This window comes from Corapipo altera, unplaced genomic scaffold, assembly GCF_003945725.1.
Source record: "Corapipo altera isolate COAL_440 unplaced genomic scaffold, ASM394572v1 133, whole genome shotgun sequence".
NCBI lineage: Eukaryota > Metazoa > Chordata > Aves > Passeriformes > Pipridae > Corapipo > Corapipo altera.
The window spans coordinates 1,255,819-1,279,647 of record NW_020884939.1 but is presented as its reverse complement, the minus strand read 5'-3'; the positions used below and the strand labels follow the sequence as shown (position 1 = coordinate 1,279,647).

Here is a 23,829-nt window from a genome sequence, read left to right as displayed (position 1 = left end):
GCCGCCGGGGCCAGAGCGGGGCCGGAGCGGGCTCGGGGCGCGGTGCCGCGCGGTCCCGGGGGCTGCGGGTGCCGTGCGGGGGCTCTGCTGGGAGCGACGGGCTCGCGTTCCGCCCGCTGCCGCAGCCAGACCCCGCTCAGCCCGCGGCTGCCCGTCCGGGCGGCGGGAGCATCGTGCCCTGCGCCACGGCCCTGGGGATGCCGAACGGCAGGGCCAGCGGCAAACAGCGCCTTCGGGGCTGAGGGGAGCCCTCAGAGCTCCTTCTGCTGTTTGTGCCGCACCCCGTACGGTACCTGAGCAGCACTTCGCATTTGGGATTTTACACGCCACGTTAAATGCTAAATTATTTATTTATTTATTTATTTATTTATTTAGAAGCGGGTGAAATAAAATAGCTGTATGCGGCTAGACCATGCTTTAAAACAGACCTAAAATGCATTTTGCCTCGGAAGAAGCAGACGAGAGGGCTGCCAGTTAAAAGGACACTAGATACGGGAGTCTTGTCTGTGGGCAGGATCAGCTCCAAAAGTCAAAATGAGGTCACCTGAAAAAGGAATTGGTACGATGGCCTTGGGCAATAGAGAGGATGTGCAGCAAGGGAGAGCTATCCACCTGAAGGCTGCAGCAAGCAAGGCGTTTCCTACGCTAACACTTGTGTTTAGTACTGTCCATAGCAGACCTAATAAAGCAGCAGGAAGTCTGCCTTACCCGCAGAAAGGCTCCTCTTGTTGCAAGTCTCACCTGCCACAGCCAGGCACCCTGTGCTGACCCTGCCCCAGGCAGGGTCTGTCAGTCCTGGCACTGAGTGGGCAGAGAGGCAGGAGACAAAGCAGGGAGCTGTCCCTGCCAGCTGGGCACATTTGTGCCAGAACACTGTCTCTCGTGGTTTCCTGGTGTCTTCTGGGGTTTTCTGTTGAGCTGTGGTGAATTGGGGGACTATACAAGGAGTTTTTAAGGTTGTGTCAGGTAAGTCATCTCAGTGATTTGGTTTTTTCCTAGGAATAGGTTATATTGGATGGTAATAGAGTAGCTGGGTATTTGGAAGGCAGGTAGGAAAACATAATAGTAGAAAGTAATTTCCTAAGTTTCTAATAACTAATACCTAAATACCTAAAGCTGTGGTATGCAGGAAATGAAAGAAATCATTCCCCTGCTGTTGAGGAACTGAGAAAATATCCATCTGTTATGATGGTTTTTATGCTTTCCGATGTGCCAGATATACCAGTACTGAGATTTGCAGAGGAACAGGCTCACATTTTTTTCTAAAACACAGATCTTTCTAGATATTCTGACATCTGTGTCTCAGTGTCTTGAATAAGATGAGATGTGTTTGGATTTTTGCTTCATTTTTTGGATTTAATTAAACAGTAAATCATCAACTCTTTTTGCTTCTTTCCTGGTTACTTTGATCATGGTGAATTAACACAGGGTAGTTTGGTCTGTGTTTTAGTTTGACAAAATAGAGGCTGATCTGAATGTTTGAACTGCTTCACTACAAATGAAAACAAACTAAGAATTTCCTGAACACTGATTTCAGTAGCAGGAGCTCTACGAAGAGGAACCTTGTCCATTCTGTCAGACTAAGATGACTGTAAAAAGCTGTAGGTTTTTTATGGACTAGATTTAATCCCCAAATGTATTTTTGTAGTGTATATTTTGTAAAGTTTACAAAAAACTTTAATTTAAAGCAAACCCTTTAATTCTTAAGCTTTCCTGTGTAGCAAATACTTTGTGGCTAGATGAGAAACTGAATTTTCAGTATGTAATATGTAACATTTTCCTGAAACCGCTCCCTGTTTAGTGGCTGAGACTCTGTGCAGCCTAAGAAGGAAGGTTTGTGTCACTGTGAAATTAATTAATTAATTAGTAAGTGATTGTAGATAAGAAGTAGGATGCCTGCTTCTGTAAGTAGAATACAGTACACGAGATACATACATTAATAGGAATGCTGCATTGGTGCCATGGAGGGGGCACTGACAGCAGTCCTACAGCAGAGTTTGGGGTGCAGCAGTGGTGCCTGTGTTAATCTGCACTTACTGGTTGGGACAGTGTGGTACCTAAACTGACATTTCAATAAGAACGTTTTTTGTAGTGGGTGCTTTTCTCTGAGGTGGTGCTTTGCAGCACTTCCTGAGTCGTTCCTGGGAGTTCACCCAGGTTCGGGTCTGAACGAGGCGGCCAGGCAGCCTTTCATTACTCTGCCTCTCTCTTAAGACTTGAACCATCACGGTTTTTTTCTCTCTTATCTTAGCTGTAAAGGACCCTACAGCTGTAGAAAGAGCAAACTTATTGAATATGGCTAAACTGAGTATCAAAGGCCTCATTGAGTCAGCGCTGAGCTTTGGCCGCACTCTGGATTCCGACTACCCCCCTCTGCAGCAGTTCTTCGTTGTCATGGAGCACTGCCTCAAGCACGGCCTGAAAGGTGTGGTAATGGCTCTACCTGCATATTTCTCATCCCCAATGTGTCATTTTTCTTCCTTTCTTTCTTGAATTAGATAAAAAAAAGCATCTTATGTTGCATTAAGAATTGAAAAATATGTAAATTGTCAGCTTTTATAACTAATAATATCATTACTTCTTTGCCACGTGTATTTCTACGTTTCCCAACTTTTTCTTTTCTACACCATTTGTTGTAAGTGGTCCAGGGATTACCTCAATTGCATGTATGTATTTAGTATATATTTTTAGCTAGACATCCTCCTTTTTATATTATTTTGTTCTAGCACATCAATTTTACATTCCCAGCAAAGTAAGTGGGAAGTTGGCTTTGGATACTGGTGAGCTGACCAGTGTGGAAGTTAGGAGTTATCTGGAAGCCTAGACTCAGCAGTTAACCCTTTTACACAACAGCTAGTAGGAAGAAACCTACTGCAGTAATTTAAATTAATTCAATTACTTAATTTTTCTTTTCATAGTAAGAAAATCCTTTCTAAGTTACAATAAAACCATCTGGGGTCCTCTGGAACTTGTGGAGAAATTATATCCAGAAGCTGAGGAAATAGCAGCAAGTGTCAGAGATTTGCCTGGCCTTAAGTAAGTACTACTGGGAAAAATATAGGAAAGTAAAGGACCTGATTAAGAATTTACAGGTGTCTCATGATTTCATTTCATATTAAGACTTTGAACAGCTAGCTTTGATACTGGTGGGAGCACAGGGGAGTCATGCTAGCTTTGCTTGTTCTGTACAAACCAGCCAAAAAAGTAGTGTTTCTGTGTTCTTTTCTGATGCTCCTGGGAGAAAAGTTTCCTGAATGGTGGACAACAATGGTGCAAAAAGGAGCAGGTTGTGTGTCAGTGCCTCTGCAGTCTAGAACTGCAGCAAACACTGAGTGCAGTCAGCAAAGGCTGTGTAAAACTGAAAGGTGACAGACCAGAGAGGAGAGAATTGGGCAGCCTTTCATATTCTTGTGTGCAGGGTCCTACTCAAATACAAATTTATGCTGTGAGCTACAATCTCCTCCCATTCCACTGCACTCTGCTTTTGTATTTAACTTGATAATTGGCTGCACATGAAATTCCAAAAGAGTTTGTTTATGCTGTGATTGGGATGTGGCAGTGTAGGGGTTATAATGTGTAGCTTTAGAACTAATCTAAAGCATTTAGGCATATATATTGTTATTTGTTCTTGGACCAGATGAAATAATACCCTTTGCCAAGCATGTTATTCTCCTGCTATCCGGATTCAGCTTGTGTGGAGTTTTTTGCATTTATGTGGCTACCACTTCTAGGTGTGCAGGCACTAGGAGAGGAAGAGCTAAAGGTCCAGGTTTAATTTGTTGGATATTCACGTTTGCCCTTTACATACATTTTCACCTTTTTTGCCTTGCTTTCTTAAGAAGGCACGGAATTTGTACACAAGTGTGAGTTAAAGCTACAATTCAGTCCGTGTTCAGACCCAGAGAACAGGAATGGGAAGGCAGGCTGGCACGGGGAGTTGTGGTGGGCGTTCTGTTACTCTTCTTGCAATTCCTCTGAAAACTTTATAAACAAATTACAGAAAGGAGCCTGCAACTGTTGCAAACATTTTACTTCAGCAGAAAACAGGACTTTCAAGATTATCAGGCTCTTGTGCTTTCTCTAGTCCTGTTCTTTCCAGGGTCTGCTCCCGAGCTCAGCTGAGTAGATGAAAATTTTTCTGTTACCCCAAAGCTGGGAGTCAAAGCCTGGGGATTGTGGCTTCCCAGACTGTGATCCTCAACTTAACAGTTCAAAATACCGCTCCAGAAATACCAGTTGCTCTACCAGAATACCAATAAGATGTTACAGACCATGAATTAATCAATATAGTATTAATTTGGGGCCATTTGTGTTGATGCCCTTGTTTCAGGACGCCGCTGGGCCGTGCCCGGGCCTGGCTGCGGTTGGCACTGATGCAAAAGAAAATGGCCGATTATCTTCGCTGTTTGATCATCCAGAGAGATCTCCTCAGGTAAACAACCCATTAGATTTTGGTTTTGAACTTCTTTTTAGAGGGTTAGTCTCCTTAAAAAACAAACAATTATGCATTCCTCCACCACGCAGAATAAGGACTAAAAACCTCTGGAGTTCATCTGATTTTCAGTGCTATAAGCTGTCCATATTTTTCAGACTAGTTTTGTATGCCTAGCTAATGCTGCTATGTCAGGATGTCGTTTTGCTGTTCAATAGCTGTGGACTTTTCCATTGAAAACACAGTTTGTCATATAGAATCTAAAACTTTCTTTAAAAAGCACAAGGAGGAGAAGGTGCTGGTGTGCTGTCGTTTAGTGAAGTATTTTTATTTTAAGAACCTTTTTAGCATTTCAGCCCTTTATGTTTGCCTTTTACAAATTTAATCTCATCCTTGGCTTCTTGAATTTCAAGCGTGTATTCATTAAAGTCCAGTCATTTTTTCACACAAGGTAATTTTTTTACCATTCTTCTTTTGCCTTGCATTGCAGTGCTTCTTAACAACATGAGAGTTGTCTGAGTCAGTGTGGCCAGACATCCATCTGTTGTAGTATCCTGTTCAAAAATGGCTGATAGCAAATGTGTGCAGAAGAGCCTTTTCTGGTTTGGTTTGGTTTGGTTTTTAAAGCAAATAAAACCTTGCCCTCAGCCATCCCAACCATCCAGCAACTTGTGGCTCAGATTTCTGGAGCCAAAGGGAGTATCTTTGTTTATAATAGCCTCTGATACGAAACATGCACTTGGAATTTTTAAATATTTATGAGGTGAAAGTATGGGCAGGCCCAGTTCATCTTGAAGGATGTTGTAGGAAGGCTACAGTAAGAGAAACAAATCAAATTTATATGTCACTTATTATTAATTTATTGGATGTATATATAAGGAATACACCAATAAGATGCAATTTTCTTCTTTAACAGTGAATTTTATGAGTATCACGCACTGATGATGGAGGAAGAAGGAGCAGTAATTGTTGGGCTGTTGGTTGGGTTAAATGTGATAGATGCCAACCTGTGTGTGAAGGGAGAAGACCTGGATTCACAAGTAAGTCAACACAGGTAAAGGAATGTGTGTGCAATCCATAGGATGTTTGCATCCAGTGAATTTTTTTACTATAGAGTTGTGATTTGTTAGAAATCTTACTAGAGACTGCTCAGGGTGAGATGATCCAGCTCCTGGGGCCATGAGGCTGTTGAATTAACCTCATATCAGGTGGGTCAGGCCTTTGGATGGTGGTGATTGTCAGAGTGCAAGGATGCAGGGTTATGCTTTGTCATCACATGGATGCAATAGTAGCAAGGCAGAGTTGTTTCCATCCTCACTGTGTAACTCATCCTTCTCCCCTCGAGGATGTTCCCTGATCAGTTTATCCTGCTTGGTTCATTTATTGCCGTTCTGGACAATAATAGGAATGATACAAGGACCTGGAACAAAAACTCTCTTTGCATAACAACCTTATGAGAAATGGGACCACTTTCAATCTTCAAAACAAGACTTGGAATTCTTCCTGCTTTGCAACGAGCTTTGACTTTGAACTTCATTCTTTCCCAAGAAAATCTTAACACATTCCCTTGAAGGCAGATGCACAAGTATTTGCAAATAAATGTAGACTGTGTTCAGTCCTGAGGATTTTTTTCAGCTTCTTTGTGGAAAGAATCTTAATAGTTTAAGTGATTATTTCTGTATTGCAGCACATATTTGATGAAAAACAATTCCTTTGGGAAAGAAAACTTATAGCTAACTGGATATGTGTGCTGTTGGATCAAAGGGTTAACTTGTCCTTGATTGTTTGTTCTGGTTACTATCTAATATTACTTTTAGACACCCAATTTGTGTAAAAGAAGATCTAACACTGGAAGGCCTGTAATTATAAAAAACTTACCAACTTGCTCTTGGTGTTGAGAATGAAATGCCTGTATTGTAAATCCCCAAACCCATTGCCAGCTGCACCTCTGTTATCTGGGTCACTTGGTGGCCTTGCTGTGTGAGGGGAGGTAAAGCTTCATTTGGGAAGGTAGAAATGGCTGTGCAGATGAGATTCTGTTTGCAGCTTGTCCAGATGTGACATTTATAAAGTGTCCAGAGTAATTCTGTTAGTGAAGAGTGCTATAAATAAGGCACCTTCGCAGAGAAGCCAGAAACAGCAAGTTGTGTTGAGCAAAAAGACAAAACTTCTGGAGGTTGATGGAAGTCGCAGCCAGGAGCAGTTTTGGTGTGTTAAAAGAATGCTGTTCAGTGGTGAAATGTGTGTGTGCACACATGGAGAACTAAAATAAAGCAACTTTTATGGAGAGAACATTTTACCTTTTTTTTAATAGAGATAGTGCTTGGCTTTAAGGAGCAAAATACATTTAAAAAAAGCTTTTGGAGAAGAGACTTTTTAGCAAAGACGTGGAAAGAACAAGTAGAAGACCATCACAGGATACTGACTGCATTGTATAAAACAAGTAAATGTTAGACTTAGCAAGTTACTTGTATCCAAAAGCCAAAGAGAGCTACAGAAAAGAGCAGTAGATAGAGAAATTGAAATACTTTTGTGAAAAGGCTGCTAGAGACCAAAGAGGAAGGGGTTTGGTAAAACAAACGTGGTTCAATACTTTTGTTAGACATTCATGAATAGAGCTGGAAGCAGAACTCGTAGCAGTGTTGAATATATAGTATATGTGATTAAATTACAATTGAATATGAAATAAATTAATTAGATTCAGATTTGGAAAAGGTTAAAAAAATGAATGCAGTTGATTTGTCCCCGTTGGGAATCAGCAATTGTGGAGAGGTGGTATTATTTTGACAAGGAATATTGTAAAACAAAACATGGGGTAACACTGGTTTGGGAGGTGTGCTGTGACAGGGAATCATGTGAAACACTAATCAGCCAGGGATAGGGCTGTGGAGTATCTGGTAATTCCCTAAATGAAAGTTTCCTCTAAGCTTGTGGCTAAGCTCAGTCAGAGGAAAAAGTCATCTTTTCTTTGGAATTTGGTACATGGCACATTGTTAATTTTATTCATGTGTAACATAATTCTTAGTAAATATGGAATCTACACTTAAAAAAAAAAGAATCTCGTTTAAAATGGTATAGTTCAGGTTTTGAGCTGAAACTGGACCAATCTCAAGGCTGTAAATATCAACAACAGTTATTTGCATGATATGAAACTGTACCTTTGCTTTCCACTAGGTTGGGGTGATTGATTTCTCTGTGTATTTGAAGAGTGATGATGACATCGGGGGTAAAGAAAGGTATGTCCTCACCAAATACCTCTGATTTTGCATATTAACAAATGATTTCTTGAGTGGGGCCCTGTCCTTTGTAGAAATAAGTCAGGTTCCCTAGAAATGAAATCTTCTGATTTCAGTCTCAAGCGAAATGGCATCCTAAATTGTTTTGTATGACTGGTTAGCTGGAAGAACATTTGCACTCTGGAGCAAACTCCAGCAGCATCACCTACTGCTTTTACCTGCTGGACAGTATTGGAGGATTGCAGGGTGGCAGTGAAAAGGAACCTACAGACCTCTAAGCCCTCAGCTTGGGGTTTAGTCATTGTTTCAAAGAACCAGAGTTATGGCAGAGTAAATAATCATCCTTTTTCTTTTCAGACTGTGTGTGTTCTTAGGCTTCATGTACAGGAATTGTTTGCAGTTAAAGCACTGGATTTCTTTCTCTCTTACTGCTATCACAATGTGGGTTATTGACTTCATGACTGTGAGATGAAGTTGCTTCCTCTCTTTTTAAAAACACAGTTAAGGTGGACATTTGCATATGGTAGATATGCATATTTTCAGTACCTGGTTCAATACATCATTTTTTTAAAGCTAGTTTCATTTTGTGCTTGCTTTAGAGATGTTCAGATTGCTGCAATATTGGACCAAAAGAATTATGTTGAAGAACTAAACAGGCAACTGAAGTAAGTATTACTTAGAAGTGTGTGTATAAGGGCAGGCAGGGAAATTCCTGTTGCACCACAGCTTTGGGAAAGAACTACAAGAAAGAGGTGCAAGTTCTTGGTGTTTAAGCTGAGGATTTAGTGGAGTAGGAAAGGACACTCTCCCAGGGAAGGCTCAGGAAGTGTGAGTTTTCATGCTTTTTGTTTTGGCAGTCAGAACCTTTATTTTTTTCAAAGAAGCAAAAACCAGCAGGCCAAAGCTGGTGAAGGTCCTCAGGGTTGTAACTTCACAGGTACGAAGAGCTTGGTCTGAATTCGAGCTGGATTTGAGTGTTCTGGGTGAATCCACGTGTTTTTGTTTCTCTGCCTTTCAGAATATTTTAGTTTGTAGCTTTAACATCTAGGGCTGAAAGTTCAGTGCTTGCTGGAAGCTACTTGTAGTTGTGGTTCCTCTAGAGACAGTTTTCAGGAAAGCAGCATTTCCCCCTTACTTTGCATGATGCAACAAGCCCAGTCCACCACTGTGTTTGGTACTGTGCAAACACAGGAGCAGAGATTTTAATTCCCTGAGGAGAACTGTACAAAATTAAACAGTGTGAGGAGCTTAAAAGGGAGAAAAACCCCAATAAACCAAACCCCCAAACCAAATAAACCCACAAAGTAGAGTACATAGCACAGCTAATCTTGTTCCCTTTTTGAAATGTAGATCATATTTTTAATTTTTGAATGCTGGTAGTCTCGATCATTAGTTACTATAAGGTTACTGTTGGAGTAGAGATAGTCTGGTTTGAAATGGTGTTTTGTTTTCCTGTGTGTGAGGTGCAACCTGAAAAACATGTGCTTCCAGCAGAAACAGGCAATCAGGTTATGGAAAAGGCCTGACTGTAGTTTGATACTGTAAAAAACAAGAGTAATAAAAGGGAATAAAATTCTGATGAGACTCTTAAATGAAATCAAGAAGCATCAAGAAGGAGAGACAAATCTCAAAAAAATCAATGATTTTATAAAAGAAATGTGTTTTAGAGGAAGAGAACCTGGAGAATGGTTTTGTTTTATAGGGGAAAATAACATGGAGATTGTAAACTCTTTGTAAACACTGAGATTTTCCTTGAAGGGAACTCATTTATCTTTTGGATGCTTTGGATATAGTTGTGAGGATAAAGGAAAGGGAGAATACATGTGAAGTCATAGCCAACCAGGAGTTTAAGTGACAGGGATGACATTGGGAATTGTAAAGAAGTATAAAAATATTCAACAAAGGAGAGTAATTTTCTTATATTTAGGAAAACCTCAGATAACGGGAGCAGACTTTTTAGTTCTTAACCATTAATCCCTGTACCTTACATTACAGTTTTTGTGCTTGTTTGGCTGAGTTTTGCTGTAATTTTGAATACCATTTTTTCTTTTTCCCTCTCAGTAGCACAGTCAGCAGCCTCCATGCGAGGGTTGATTCACTGGAGAAATCAAACACTAAACTGATCGAAGAGGTATTGTTTTCTTTTAGGAATGTATAATGTATTATTTACTCTCAAAGGCTGTTTTGCTAAATATATTATATTATTCTATGTAAGTTTTGTATAATGGGTTCAGATACCTTTATTTTGGCCTAAAGGAAAGGTGCAGTAACTGCAGGGATTTGAAGCCAGCTTGCCTAGGTAGCCTGTAGGACCGGGAAATTAATTCTAGGTGACATTGCAATTTCCAACTTTTGGACAAAATGAGAAGAGAATCCTTTCCTAATGCCAGCTGTCAGTCTGATTTTGTGCAGATGACTAGTCCAGAATGGATGGCACCAGTTGCTACAGAGAGACAGAAAGCAGTTCACCGAGCAATTTCTGTTACTCAGCTTTAGCCAAAGGATTGTTTCTTACTTGTTTTCTGTATGCCTATATAGAGCTTTTAGACTTGTCTAGTTCTGGTTTTATATTTGTATCCTATATTTCTCCTTGTCTTTGATGCTTGACTAGATTCTAATGTTTTTAACTTTGTAAGAGACAACATCTTTTTTTTTTTTTCCAAGTCCGAGCTGCTTGAGAAATAGTTAATGAAGTGGAAAATTGAAAACTCTAAATTCAGCTGTGGAAGGGACTCGGGGTATAATGTATCCACACAGAGGAAAGACATTGTTCCTGAGTGTTAATTCTCAGAGTATTCTGGGTCCTTTACAAACCCTCAGCTCTCACCTAGTTTGATCATTTGGCTTATAATTCTGATGTTAAGGTATATACTGTAGGGCCCAGTTATGAAGTGTCATCTTCTGTAAATGTGTTTGCTTTTCATCTGGGAGAGGCTCTCCTATGTAAATTGCTCCATTTGATACATTAAGATGTCCAAAAAAAGAGAATAAAACTGGATGAACTTGAAGTCAAATGGAAACAAAAAACTGAGGATGAGGAAGGGGAGCTGGGGGTCTTTAAGTCATAATAAAGCAAGGAAAAGAAAGCATGTTCTTTGCCAGACATGGAATAATGAAGTATCTTGAATACTCGTGCTGCTGTGTAATGAAAGTGACTCAGGACTGAAACCAGGAGCTTTGTTTTCTTCAAAACAATTAATCCTCTGTTTGGTAGGTGAGAATAGAGCAGAGGATGTCTTGGTCTTGCATTCATTTTTCCCTTTGTTTCCACTCACAGTAGTGGTCACACTGCTTTACTTTTTTTGTTTGTTTGTTTGTTTTTTCTTTTCAGTTAGCGATAGCTAAAAACAATATAATTAAACTCCAGGAAGAAAACCATCAATTAAGGAGTGAAAATACTCTGATTTTAATGAAAACCCAGCATCATCTAGAGGTATGTTGGTTTCACCACATTTAACATCGTGACGTTGTGTTTGTACATCTCAGCCTGAAGTGAGCTGTGACTTGTCCAAATCTGAAACAACTTTCATCAGAGAAAGGACCTATGAGAAGGCAATACTGTGTGAAAGTCTTGTCAAAATAGGCTGTGTTTTAGTTGGCAGACTGTCTGTTTTGGCCTGTCTCGTTGTATCTGGAGTCATTGTGTGTCCAGCTGCTAAACTTGACTTTCCAGCTGATTTGCAGCTCCTTCTGTGACTCCTCGTACGTGTTTCCCAGGATGATGGGTAAAAGCCCAGGTTAAGCAGATATTTGGATTGCTCAGTACTGAAACAGTTGTGTGTTGAACTGACACTGAAGGAGGACAGTGCTGCAGTATAGATGTTCCTTTTGCTACCTTTACTCAATTCTCATTCTAAAACTGATGATCACAGGGCAGGAGCAGCTCCCTGTGTGTCTGTGCTGTGCTTGGATAATGTATTTGTCAGGTTGATTTTGTTTCTCCTGAATCTCTGCTGTTAATTGCTGTACTTGTGATGGAGAAAGACTGTCTGTATCTTTGTAGGCAACTAAAGTGGATGTTGAAGCAGAACTTCAGACCTACAAACACTCCAGGCAGGGTTTGGATGAGATGTACAGTGAAGCTCGCAGGCAGCTTCGGGAGGAGTCCCAACTTCGACAGGTGAGTCTTGCTGCCTGTGATAAAAAGAGGTTTTTAACAGAACAATCAACACATCAATATTTCTGTAATAATGTTGCTGAAGAATAGTAGAGAAAGAATATTTTTCTTTGAGAAATTTTAGGTTAAGTTGTTAGCAGTACTCTGTGCTCTGTATTATGCTAAATATAAATACTTTAGTTCTGTTTTTGTAGTTAATACTGAGGCAACTCTGTGCAGCTCTGACAGGGTAATTTTTTGTCGTGTGAATTGTCTTCTCCTGAAGTTAAGCAAACCCCATTGGTCACTAAGTATATGAGTGTAACATTTATGTAGTGGATAATTTGCAAAATGAAAGAGGGGCAGAATTTCGGAAGGGGTGAAATAGGTGGTGCTGCTGCTCTGTTCGAGTTTGCTTCCCGGGGTTTTTTCAAGATAGAGTGTTACATAGTTACATAATTAGCCTGTGTTGCACTGTGCTTGTGTATTATAGGATATGGAGAATGAGCTGGTGGTTCAAGTCAGTATGAAACACGAGATAGAGCTTGCCATGAAGTTGCTGGAGAAGGATATCCATGAGAAGCAGGATACCCTCATCGGCCTCCGCCAGCAGCTTGATGAAGTTAAAGCAATTAACATGGAAATGTACCAAAAGCTGCAGGTAAAACTGCTGCAGACAAAGCAAGTGAGAGAAATGCATTGCCATTCTGGTCAGTTAAATATGCTGTTCCTTTGGGTTTTGGTTCCCTTACGCTTCTTAGGTCAGTGGGACATTCTGGGGCATTGCTTGTGCAAACATGACTTCACACAAAGTTCTGAAGGCAGCCACTGGGTGTGTTTATAGAAGAAAAGAGCGTGGGGATAAGATCATGGCCTAATAACATGCTGTGTGAAAGAGAGTAATAGTGCATCTGTATAATGACTTTTTTTTGACCTGTGTTGTATTAAAAAAATGAAAGGCACATAGTGAGGAGTTGAAGACCTGACCTTTCCAAGTAAGAAAAGGAAGACAAGACTGTGTTAAGTAGAAAAAAGTAATTACAGTTTTGGGGGGTTTTTTAGTTTTTTTTATTTTTTTTTGAATCTGTCAACAAATTAAGAAAATAACAATGCAATGCCTTTTTGGGAGAATTTGGGTCTCAGAGATCGCCCCATACAGTGAACAGATAACAAAAACACTGGGGAAGTTTACCAGTGAATTATTAATGCAGAACATTACTTTAATTTATGGAATAAATTATCAAAACTGGCACAAGAAAGCAGTCAAATCTGTGGCAGAGTGAGGGGAAAAAAATCAGGATGCTGCAAAAAGATAATTGAGGTGCTGGACAAAAGATCCTACTTTTCCACCTGCAACTGTGAGGAAACTGGACCAGAGAAAGAGAAATATAAATAGAGCTGAAAAGAAAAATGAGAAGAGAATGTTCTCCAGTGTGAGGATCTGTGGGGTTTGGATCTGTGGGAGAACCTTAGTGATTTTCAGGACTAAACACTTTGGCTCTTTACTGGTAAGGTTCTAATGGGCTACTGGATCGGTGAATTTAAGTTGACTTCCAAAATAATTAACTAAGAAAGGAAATCAAAGGGAAACATTTTTACTTAAAATATAGCATCACTCACAGAGCACAAAACTACAGATTTGCCAGGCATAGAATGTTAAGTACTTGTCAGCAAGGGTTTTTAGAAGGGAATGCTTAAAATAATTAAAACATGAAGTCATTGCAAGTTTTCCCCTTCAGATACTGAAGAAAAAGCCCCCGCGAGGTAGCAGTGCAAAATACACCAACTTCAGTTTTGACCTTTTTTGTAACACAGGTTTCTGAAGATGCTATGAAAGAAAAGAGTGAAATAATTAGTCGATTAGAGGATAAGACCAATCAAATTAATGCAGCTATGAAACAACTAGAACAAAGGTACAGCCCCATCTCTGTTTCTCTCCGTTTATCACTCCATCCCCTCACGTTTTACTGCATTCCTACACAGCTGCCACTGAAATGTAACTGTCAAGTAGAACGTTTAAAATGAACCTTTCTGAAACTTCCCCTAGTGCTTTGCCGTTGGATCTTTTTTTTCTGTTTAACAAATACAATTTCCTTGAAACACAAACTTGATCTTTCAGTTTTCTCCCTCCACCATCTTTCTTCCGGTCCTAGGTTTTTGTGCTGATATCAAAAGCTGTTCTTTCAGTTGTTTCAAAATTACAATTCATTATTACCTATTTTTCCCCCACCTGAATGAAATGCAATAGAAACTGAAGCATTAATCTGGCTTGTACTTAAGCATGTGCTTAATATAAGCATTTAATGCCTTCAAAGATCACTGGTGTATTTACTGAAGCTGTTACAGTTTTGTCCATTGCTTTGGAAGTGCCATTATTTTCAATGACCTAATGAGTTTTCACACTGGAAGGTTGAAAAGTGAAAGACTAAAAGTCCAGAATATAAATTTACATTACAGTTAGACTGCATGTACTACATGATATAATATGATTCATATGTTTTGATTTAGTGGCCTTATATGCAACATTGATCTTTTTAATTGTAAAATATAACATATCCATGAGCCCTGTCATGTTGGTGTTTGACATGTCTTTTTTTTCATTTAAATCTGATTATGAAAAACATGTATTAAAAAAAAAATTAGTGACATGAATATTCTTTTATTGACATCCTTTTTTCCTCTTTTTTCTTTTTCTTTTTATCCTTTATCCCAATTTTTGTTTTTAATGTTTTGCTGCCTTCATCTGTCTTTGATTTTTGTCCACTGCATTCATGAAGTGACAAAGATCTGTTAACTCAAACTAGGACTATTGCAATGTCATTCGTCAAATGTGCCAGCAATGAAGCTCAGCACCAGTATAAGCTTGTCAAGGATATATCATTCTGAAAGCTCCTTCTCATCTGCTGGGTTGAAATAGTTACTGATAAAATAGACCTTCAGAACTTTAAAATTCAGACTTTAAAGTGGTATTAGAAATCCTGCACTGTAACTGGTCGTAGCTGGGTTCTGTTTTGTTTTCTGAAAGAACATCACCTCTGATCTCACTTATCCCTCTTAAAAAACCAGTAAATTACTGCACTATTACTAAGCAAATGTGAGCTAGTTTTCTAATGCTATTTAATCACTTCTTAGTTGTCAAACAAAGTTTATTGTAGGAGGTTAAAATACCTTTTCCCCTGCTTACTGCTTTCAGTTGTAGGCTGTATTTGTCCCCAAAGCGGGCTCTCTGTTGGGTGTTGTGGTTGTAACGAGCACTGTTTTACACAGAGTGACAGGAGTTTAGGGAAGAGGAGCAGAGTGTTCTATCAGAACAATGTATGTGAGAAAAGAGGGTGCTGCCAACATATATAATCTGTATGTGCAGTGAAAGAATGACAGGGTTTGGGGATAAAACAGCTAAAGCACAATTCCATTTTGCTGATGTCACGTGGTGAAATATTTTCATGGAGCCTGACTTGGGTGGGACTCCAGACAGGAGGGACAGTAAATCCTGTAGCTGTGCCTCCTGCCCCTCCTGCCCAGAGCAGCTGCACCCTGCTGGCTGCCGGGAAAGGTGCAGTGGTAAAAAGGGTTTAGGGTTAGGGCCCAGCCCCTGAACTTGTCCAGCTGGTTTGTCAGCGGAGGATCTGCCTGGCTGCGACTGCACATCAACACCCCAACAGCCGTGGGAGTGCCCAAAGCCTTTTCCCTCCCTTCACCCATCACTGGGCTGCCTTTACAACTCAAATTTCTGCTGTGAGTTGCTGCTTGGCTGCACTGCAGAAATAAGAGGGTTTAACCACCTGACTGCCCCTGATACATTTCCTGATGTTTGCTCTGAAATTTGTAGTGCAAGTTGACTGGGAAAGTCATCTTCAGGTCTTTCAGCACAAGGGGATATGTTTGCAAAAGTGGGCAGGACATAATACAGAAAGGTTTCTACTCCATGGTTGTATGCTGCCTTATTCCTTAGTTTGGAGTCAGAAAGAGCCTGTAACATGGGCTGGCTACTGAAAAATAAAAGTAAATATCTTCCATCCTCAAAGAAAACCCAAACCACAAGCACTGACTAGACCAGTGGGTGGACCATAGCAGGAATGGGAGCACTGTCCATCTGACTGTGTAGACAAGTGTCTGCCCCAGTACCATCTGAGTGGCCAATCCAGCTGCAGACTGGGGCCAGCTCAGCCTCTGAGTGAATGCCAGCAGTGCAGGCAGGCCCAGCACCCAGGGCATGGGGCTGCAGCCAAGTCCCCTTCTGCCTTGCTTGTGGAAACTACACTGGAGTAGATTTTGTGATTTAGGGCAGGATTTAACTCGCTGTTGGTGTTAATGTCCTGTGTAGCTTCATTCAGCTTCTGCACAGGGAACTGACCTGCTTTTCCCCAGTATTCTCCTTGGCATGATTTGGCCCTCTGTGCACTACCATTGCAAGTATGACTGGGAGCATCATTCTCAAACCCCCTGGGACAGCTGAGATAGTGCACACTGGATAAGATTAATTCCAGCCTTTGTTCACTTGTTTACTGGCAGCTTTTGCAAACTCCTGCTGGTGCATCAGCAGAAGCCCGGAGGCAAACATATTGCTGACTTACCTCTTTTTAGCTGACACTGGAGTTGAGTTGCTCTGTGTTCAGGTAGCTGCTGGAATTGAGAAATCAAGCATCTCTCAAATTTCTCCCACCACTCACCTGAGAGGCCCTTAAACAGTTTTGCTAAATGGGATGCAGCAGGTGGGGACATTCAGTGGTCCTTCACAGGCTCTTCCACTCTCCTGCCTTTTCATCCAGGCAGGGATAGCCTGATGCAGCACAAGTCCCATTTTAGTACATTCCCTTTGGTTACATTACATCCATCTTTTTTTTTTTTTTGCACTAAAGAGGTGACCAAGCAGGGAGGGCCCACAGTGAAGTAATGGATTCCAAGGGGAGTGTTAGCTGAAGCAGGCACAAACCCCTGGAATTCAGTAAAGAAAGATTAAATAAAAAAACCAATCCCTCATTTCTTGATGAATCGTTTTTATTTGTCTATAGTATGGAGCTATTTTAACCAGTGTAAGAATGCATTATTTTTAATACAGATTATTTAAATTAATTTAAGAATATGATGTGGTTGAAATAGTTCTATAAGTGTAGTGGGACCTGTCAGGGTGTACTTTGATGTCTTAGGCTAGTTAAGTTTTTTGCTGTCTGACTGCAGTGCTCTGTATTCAGCCTTAAGCCTCAATTGTTTTGAGCTGCTTTTGCACAACACATGTTCTGCCCCCTCTTAATGGGTGACTAGTGTGAGCCAAGTACTTCTACAGGATTTATTTGGGGGGGAAAAAAAAAGCTTCAAAAATACCACATGAAGGAATGCTAATGGAAAAAGAAAAGCATCAAGTTCTGTGCTTCAATTCAAACTCTGTATCATCATGCTTTGGCACCTGTTATTCATGAGCAGAAAATAAAGCAGTGATTGCTGACAGTGCTTGCTCTCTGACTGGGAAAAGCCAGGAGCTAGTTCTCTAGGCATTGGATGGATTTCTCGTTTGAGTTTGTGAGTTTCCCCCAGGCTTTGTTTTTATTTAGAAATGTTTCTATTTCCCCATTTTTCTTTTATTTGTCTTCTTCACCCTCTACACCCTAATTCTAGCTTCAGTTTTACCCAAAGTTGATTTGAATTACACCAGATTGCAGCAAGCAGAGAAGGCCCAAATGGAGGCTGAGGCTGAGGATGAGAAACTTAAGCAGGAATATGTGAATAAATCTGAAAGTCTGCAGAAGGAATTCTCCCAGAAGGAGAAACAGCTGTGAGTATGTCTTTGCTGTTTGGAAAAACACATGGCAGTAAACATTCTACATGGCAATATGTCCTGTGTCCTGATCCAGGCTGGTTGTTGAGAAATGGTTTTGAACAGAATGTAAATACTAAAGATCTTAATGTGAGGTACTGGCAATGCAGGAGAAAATATGCCATTCCAGGAAAGTCAAGCTGGCTTTGAGTGCCTCTAAAATGATGTACAGCTTGAAAGGAAGGGAAAGAACAGTATTATTTTTCTGTCTAAAAGTGCCAGCTTAATTCATGAGGGAATTATCCTAAGTGGGGGAAAATACATAGTGTAGTAGGAGTAGTAATACACACTCTTAACAAAACCCACAAGCGTGGAGCAGGATAAACTTAAACAGAAGTGGCATAAGAATAGTTTGGTTGATCTGCTTGTGAATAAGGCAGAAGTGGTTTAACATAGCACTGCACAGGAAATAAAAAAATAAAAATTCACCAGAGTCATAAAAGTTAAAAACTAATGTAAAAGCCAACCCTTTAGTCTTTCTCCTGTTAAATCATTCAGTACTAATTTAAAGAAATATGTAATGCTAAAAGCTACCTGTAAGGGCAGGTGTTTTCCCCGTTTGAGAAGATAACACATCGATTATTGAAGTAAATCTGTGGCTTAAAATTTAGTGATTTCCAATCCCATTATTAGCCCCCTCCCCTCTCTCACAGCTCTGAATGTTAATACACTTGTTGAACTGTCATGATAAATGTTCACTTTACTACCACAGTCATCTCTGCAGATTTGGGCAAAAGAACAGTTCAGACCCCAGGCTTAGAATTCTGCAATTCTGAAACCTCCAGGTCACGTTCACTTCTTTTTCAGCCAGATGCTGAGGTAGTGTCCCAAAATGTAAGTCTTTCCTTTGAAAATGGTTTGGTTTTAAACCAGGAAAATTAATGTGGATACAGGTTTTTCATCAGAAGACCTTGCATGAATACTCTCAGATTTTTCTCCTCTTTTTGTGTTGGCACAGTTTAGATCTGCAAGGTTTGAACAGTGTGCTTCCACCCTCTGGTTTATCCATAACATTCTAAACACCAACTCTTCCATGAAACTGATAGTAAAATTCCAGCTGGAATGGACCTTTCATCAGAGTAGCCCTAATTCCTTTAACTGGCCTTCTGTTAAACTAACAGAATCCATTTCCCTCTTTGTGTTGAACCTCAGTTCTGTAGAAAGGTCAATTCTGTTCAAAATGCCATAAACCTTAGTCTAAAATAGAAGATTCACATTTACAGGTGTAAAATTAAATAACTTTTATGTGTACCAGAGAGATCTGCAACCATTGTGGCAGATTGGGTTGGTTTATTTTAGAAACAAGCTGTTTAAGGTTAAGAGGGCTTTCACTTATGCATGCTTTAAAAATACTTCAGAATTTTGTGGTTAGTCTTCTCTTACTCATTTATGTTGAAGGTCAACTCTTCAAAATTATGCCATATTCTTGGTACTTTAAACACACTTATTTTTAAAAGCATTTTCTAAGTGACAATGCTTTGTTTACTGCACTGATACATAAAATATTGTTATGGTGATTCATTGTTTCTGTTTGGGAAAACATGTAAGTTAATAATTTATTATCATAATCATCTATTGCACCCAGAAATAAACTCATTTTTGTTTTTAAAAATGATACTCTAGTGCACAGTGATGTTTTGTTTTGTTTTACATATTCTAGGCTTCAGCTGGAAACAGATTTGAAGATAGAAAAGGAGTGGCGGCAAACCCTAGAGGATGATCTTCAGAAGGAGAAGGAAACTGTATCTCATCTGAGAATAGAGACCCAAGAAATAATTAACCTTAAAAAAGTAAATTCTGCAGCAAAATTTGACTAGTAATTTAGACATTGCCTGCAAAGTTAATTATGGACTTTGACATGGTATTTTAAAGAATTTCTGCAAGTAGAAAAGGAAGATTAGATTAGTATATTCTCACAAATAGAATAAGAAAAAAATGGGGTTTTTACTCTCCATTTAGCCCTCAGATCAGAGCTCAGTGCTTTGGTTTAATTGTGAGTGGTTGCTGTTCCAAGTTGAACTCGGAGCCCCAGTGGTGGGATGGATCACTCATTCCCTTGGCCTGCTCAGCATGGTCAGCTCTGGGCAGGAGCAGTTTTCTAGGCAGGGGGCAAATACAACCTGAGAAGAGTTTGACTTCATTTTACTTTGTTTGTTTTCTTATAAGGAGTTCCTTAAACTTCAGGAAAAGAACAAGCAACTGAAAAGGATATGTGAAGACCAAGAAGCTGCTCTCCAAGAACTGGCATCCAAGCTGAGCGAGTAATTCCATTATTCGTGATGACTGTTATTATTGTCAGATAAACTCGAATTAAGAACAATAATCAGATGGTGCTCAAGTGTATTAGACTGTCTGTGACAATAATATTGTTATTTTGGTAACTGACCAGTTAGGAGAAGTGAATATGTCTAGTTAGGTCAGGTCTGTTAATTTTTAATTTTGGCAGCTCTGGAATGTCCCTTTGGTCAGCTGGGATCCCCTGTCCTGGCTGTGTGCCCTCCAAACTTCCCATCATCCCCAGTCTCCTCCCCAGTGTGGCAGGACAGGGAGCAGGAAGGGCCTTGGATCTGTGTGTGCTCTGCTCAGCAATAACAAAACCATCTCCATTACCAACCCGTGTTCAGCACAGATCCAAAGCACAGCCCCTCCCAGGCACTGTGAAGGCAATTCTCTGTCCCCCAGCCCAAAGCAGCCCAGTGCCCAGCGTGCAGAGGCTAAAAGGGGACTTGGATGCCCTCTGGAATAGCTGGGGGTGTGTATCCTGTGGCTCAGGGGTGGCTGTGGGGAGGCTGCTCTCTCCACACTGACACAGGGTAGGCTTGTGCTCTTCTTCAGAGAACTTGGCTTAGAATTTTTTGAGGTTGAAACCAACTTTTTAAATTGTTAGACCGTGACTGGCCATGTAGAAGTTTGAAACAGCATTATCTTATTCTTTAGATCAAAGCTGAAAATAGAAGACATAAAAGAAGCCAACAAAGCATTGCAGGTCAGTAGCACTTTGAGGAAAGAAAACTTTTTTTTTTAACTATTCCTTTTGAAATCTTTAGTACCTCGAGCACGTTCTCTTTGCACCTATACTTGCTCTGTCTTGTCTCCTTTTGGTTTTGGGGTGTTTTGGAGCAGTCCTGTGCTGCTGTACACTGGTCCCAGGGCACTGAGCAATTCAGACAGTGAATGTTCTGCTCTTGATTTGTCCTGTCCCCCGAAGCCCAAAGTTTAACTTCATTAGGTACATACAATTATGGTAATTTTTCCTCCAGGGCCAGGTTTGGTTGAAGGACAAAGAGGCCACACATTGCAAGTTATGTGAAAAGGAATTTTCGCTTTCCAAAAGGAAGGTAAAACTTTTAATAAAATTTCTTCCAACATGTTTGTAACTATTATGAGAAAAAAAAGTTAATTATCTTAGAGGTGTGCCATGAAGTGTAAATGCTCAGGTGAATGCAGAGTTATTGTTGAGGTGTCTTTCTAGTTCTTTGATACATATGGTGCAGCTGGGCCCTAATTTCAAAAGAAACGGTGTCTTTTGGTTAAGTGCCACAAAGGAATATTTTAAAACTTTAAAATTATTTAAGTACTTTGTGGAATCCTCATCTCAAACACATGTCAGCTCTGGCACTGTTACAGTTTGACGTGTGGAAGTCTTTTTATGACATCTTTTTATACAGTGGAGTTAGAAAATGTGAGTTTATTGTCATTTTAAAGTAAAATGTGATGGTAATTTCCATGCTTTAATAATGTGTGCAGGAATTTTCGTCTTACCTTTTTATGTTAAATCTCAATTTTCTACCTGACAGAAGCATCCAATGTTTGGAATATCATTGCTCAGGCTGTATTTTTATACAGCAGAATATGTGCTTAATCTAGAGCTTGAGTGCAATCTGCAAAGCATATATATAAATAAAAAAGTAATAAGTATATAAGGCCCTAGAAGTAATAAATATATAAGGACCTAGACCACTGTGGTGCAATCTAGATAAACATGATCTGTGTAGGGTTGCATCATAATTTGGGACGTGGGTGAATTCCCATTTGAAAGCTGATTCCGTGCTCAGACCCAAGAAGTGAAAGGGGCCACATTTCGGATTGCTCTGTGTATATTGTTTATTTTTCCCAATTGCTGAGTACATTTCCATTGTAAATTTAAACTTTTAATCTTCTCCCCACTATTTAGCATCACTGTAGAAACTGTGGTGAGATCTTCTGCAATGCCTGTTCTGACAATGAGCTTCCTCTGCCCTCCTCACCAAGGCCTGTCCGGGTCTGTGACTCCTGCCACGCAATGCTCATACAGAGGTGCTCTTCTAACGTGCCCTAAGGTTGTGTCACTAGATATTCATTAGTTCTGGTGTTCAGCTATTCCTGTAGAAAACCCAACACCACCTAAAGAATGTACAGTAGTATTTCCAGGCTTCCAGGTAAGCAGTGTAGAGTTGGTTTTGAGGTGCACTGGAGGAGTCACTTCTCTGCTTCCTCTTGAAACCAACAGAGAAAATGGGACCCAAATGTAAAAAATGCACATGTGGAAAAATAAAAAACCCAAACAGATGAGGATGTTGGTCTAACAAATGGCTCAGCATCTCCTTTGGAGGAGGCAGGGCAGCTTATAGAGGAGATTCAGTGTTAACATTTGGTGAGTATTTTAGTTGTTGAGATGCTCTTGAAAAAGGTGATGCACTTCCCTGCTTTTACAGGCTAGTCTGCCACAAGTTCAACCTGATTCTGCCCCTCAGTGTGCCTGTGATACGTTGTTGTGTAGCAAAACCATGCAGTAGCTCGTTTTCAATTGTTTTTTTAAAAAGTATGGCCATTAATGCAGTGCTCTGATAAGTTCTTGCCAAATACCATATTTGTTTACTTCCTCTTAATTAGCAGGACTTGATGCATCCAGGAGTATTGCACTGACAGCTCTGCTCTGTGGAGTCACAGGTGGAAGGGGAGATTTTGTCAGGGAACAAGCAGTGCCTCGGGCACTTGCAGAAGGAAGGTGTGTTTTGGTGAATGATTTTTGCAAATGAACTGTTAATATGATGTATCTGTGTTTCCATCCAAAGAGAGCTGTCCATCACAAACCTTTTGCCTGACGTTGCAACTTTGAATGCACCTCTTAGCATTATTTTCGTGCAAGTCATGCTCTCAGGCTGTCCATGTAGTCAGTGTGTAGCTCTAGAAACCACCAGGACAGCCTGGGATTAAATACCAGGGACCACATCCTTTCTGTGTTGCACAGGAAAGTTCTTAGTTTGTCACCATCTCCCTCAAACTTGCAGAATTTGTTCCTAAACTTCATTTTTTTCCAGAGCACCTTTGAGCCCCCCCACTCTGTCGGCACTGACGAGCCCTCAGCAGAATTACCAGCCCAGGAGCTTCTTCAGCTGTGGGCTTGGACTATTCCTACTAACAGGAAAAGGGAGGCTTGGGAACAAGTCTTCTAGTTGTCCTTGCACTTTGTTTAGCTTAGCTTTGTCTCTGGGGATGGGGATTTAGTTGGTACTCTAAAATCTAACATAGCTGTTCTTTTCAACACTCAATGTAGTTGCTTATGTAGCTTTTGTAAAGAAAAATGTTTCTAAAATGACCTGATGTAACTTTTTGTAAAATACCAAACAAATACTTGTAAATGTGTAAATAACTTTTGGAAAAAAAATAAATTTAATTGATCTGCAACTTAACTAAGGGAATAATGTCACTTTATTTAAATTTGTAATTGAGAGAATTGTATTTTATTTTATTATGACTTGTTCATGATGCTTAGAAAACTTTTGCCTGTGCTGGGGAGTGGGGACCTACCCTGCTAAAGACACAGTCAAGTGCTGCTCATGTGCCTCCTGAGAGTATTCCCAGAGTGTTTTCCAGTGGGCACCGGAGGCAGCAGGGGTTGATGTAGGATAACACTAATCTGTACTGCTTTAATAAGTAACTTCTCCAAAAGTATGCAACTGAACAGAAGCAATTTTAAAACAGGCAACTTTTGAAAATGGATTCCCATAAGATACAATAAATTACATTTCTTACTTAACTGCCATCTTTTCCTCTCCTCTGTGCTACCCTCTTTGCAAGGGGAAAAGCGTGCAATTACTCAGATTGTTTTTACTGTCTCCAAGTAACATTTTTCCTTGAACAAACTGGTGAATGCTGACGTTCCCTTGCATTCAAACTACATACCTGGCCAGCTTTTAAGGTTTTTGGACCACACTATGACTAATGCTGTATCTTTGTGTTTCTGTAAAAGCCTGCTTTTAGATTGATTCTA

General features: G+C 40.2%; 1 protein-coding gene across 7 annotated transcripts in view; it reads left to right on the top strand.

Annotated features, from left to right (window-relative positions):
* Positions 1 to 23,829, top strand: part of RUFY2 (RUN and FYVE domain containing 2) — a 26,526-nt gene extending 2,697 nt beyond the window's left edge. The window contains exons 2-19 of one of the 7 annotated variants that reach the window (XM_027660943.1): positions 1,538 to 1,601; positions 2,252 to 2,425; positions 2,919 to 3,036; positions 4,331 to 4,432; positions 5,349 to 5,472; positions 7,607 to 7,668; positions 8,268 to 8,333; positions 9,730 to 9,799; positions 11,000 to 11,101; positions 11,672 to 11,788; positions 12,258 to 12,425; positions 13,580 to 13,677; positions 17,415 to 17,534; positions 19,237 to 19,366; positions 19,743 to 19,837; positions 20,514 to 20,562; positions 20,837 to 20,914; positions 21,751 to 23,829. In XM_027660943.1, the coding sequence (XP_027516744.1) occupies positions 1,586 to 1,601; positions 2,252 to 2,425; positions 2,919 to 3,036; positions 4,331 to 4,432; positions 5,349 to 5,472; positions 7,607 to 7,668; positions 8,268 to 8,333; positions 9,730 to 9,799; positions 11,000 to 11,101; positions 11,672 to 11,788; positions 12,258 to 12,425; positions 13,580 to 13,677; positions 17,415 to 17,534; positions 19,237 to 19,366; positions 19,743 to 19,837; positions 20,514 to 20,562; positions 20,837 to 20,914; positions 21,751 to 21,894 (1,833 nt within the window). In that variant the 5' untranslated portion in view covers positions 1,538 to 1,585 and the 3' untranslated portion in view covers positions 21,895 to 23,829. The other 6 variants (XM_027660941.1, XM_027660942.1, XM_027660940.1 and 3 more) reach the window with 6 other exon arrangements.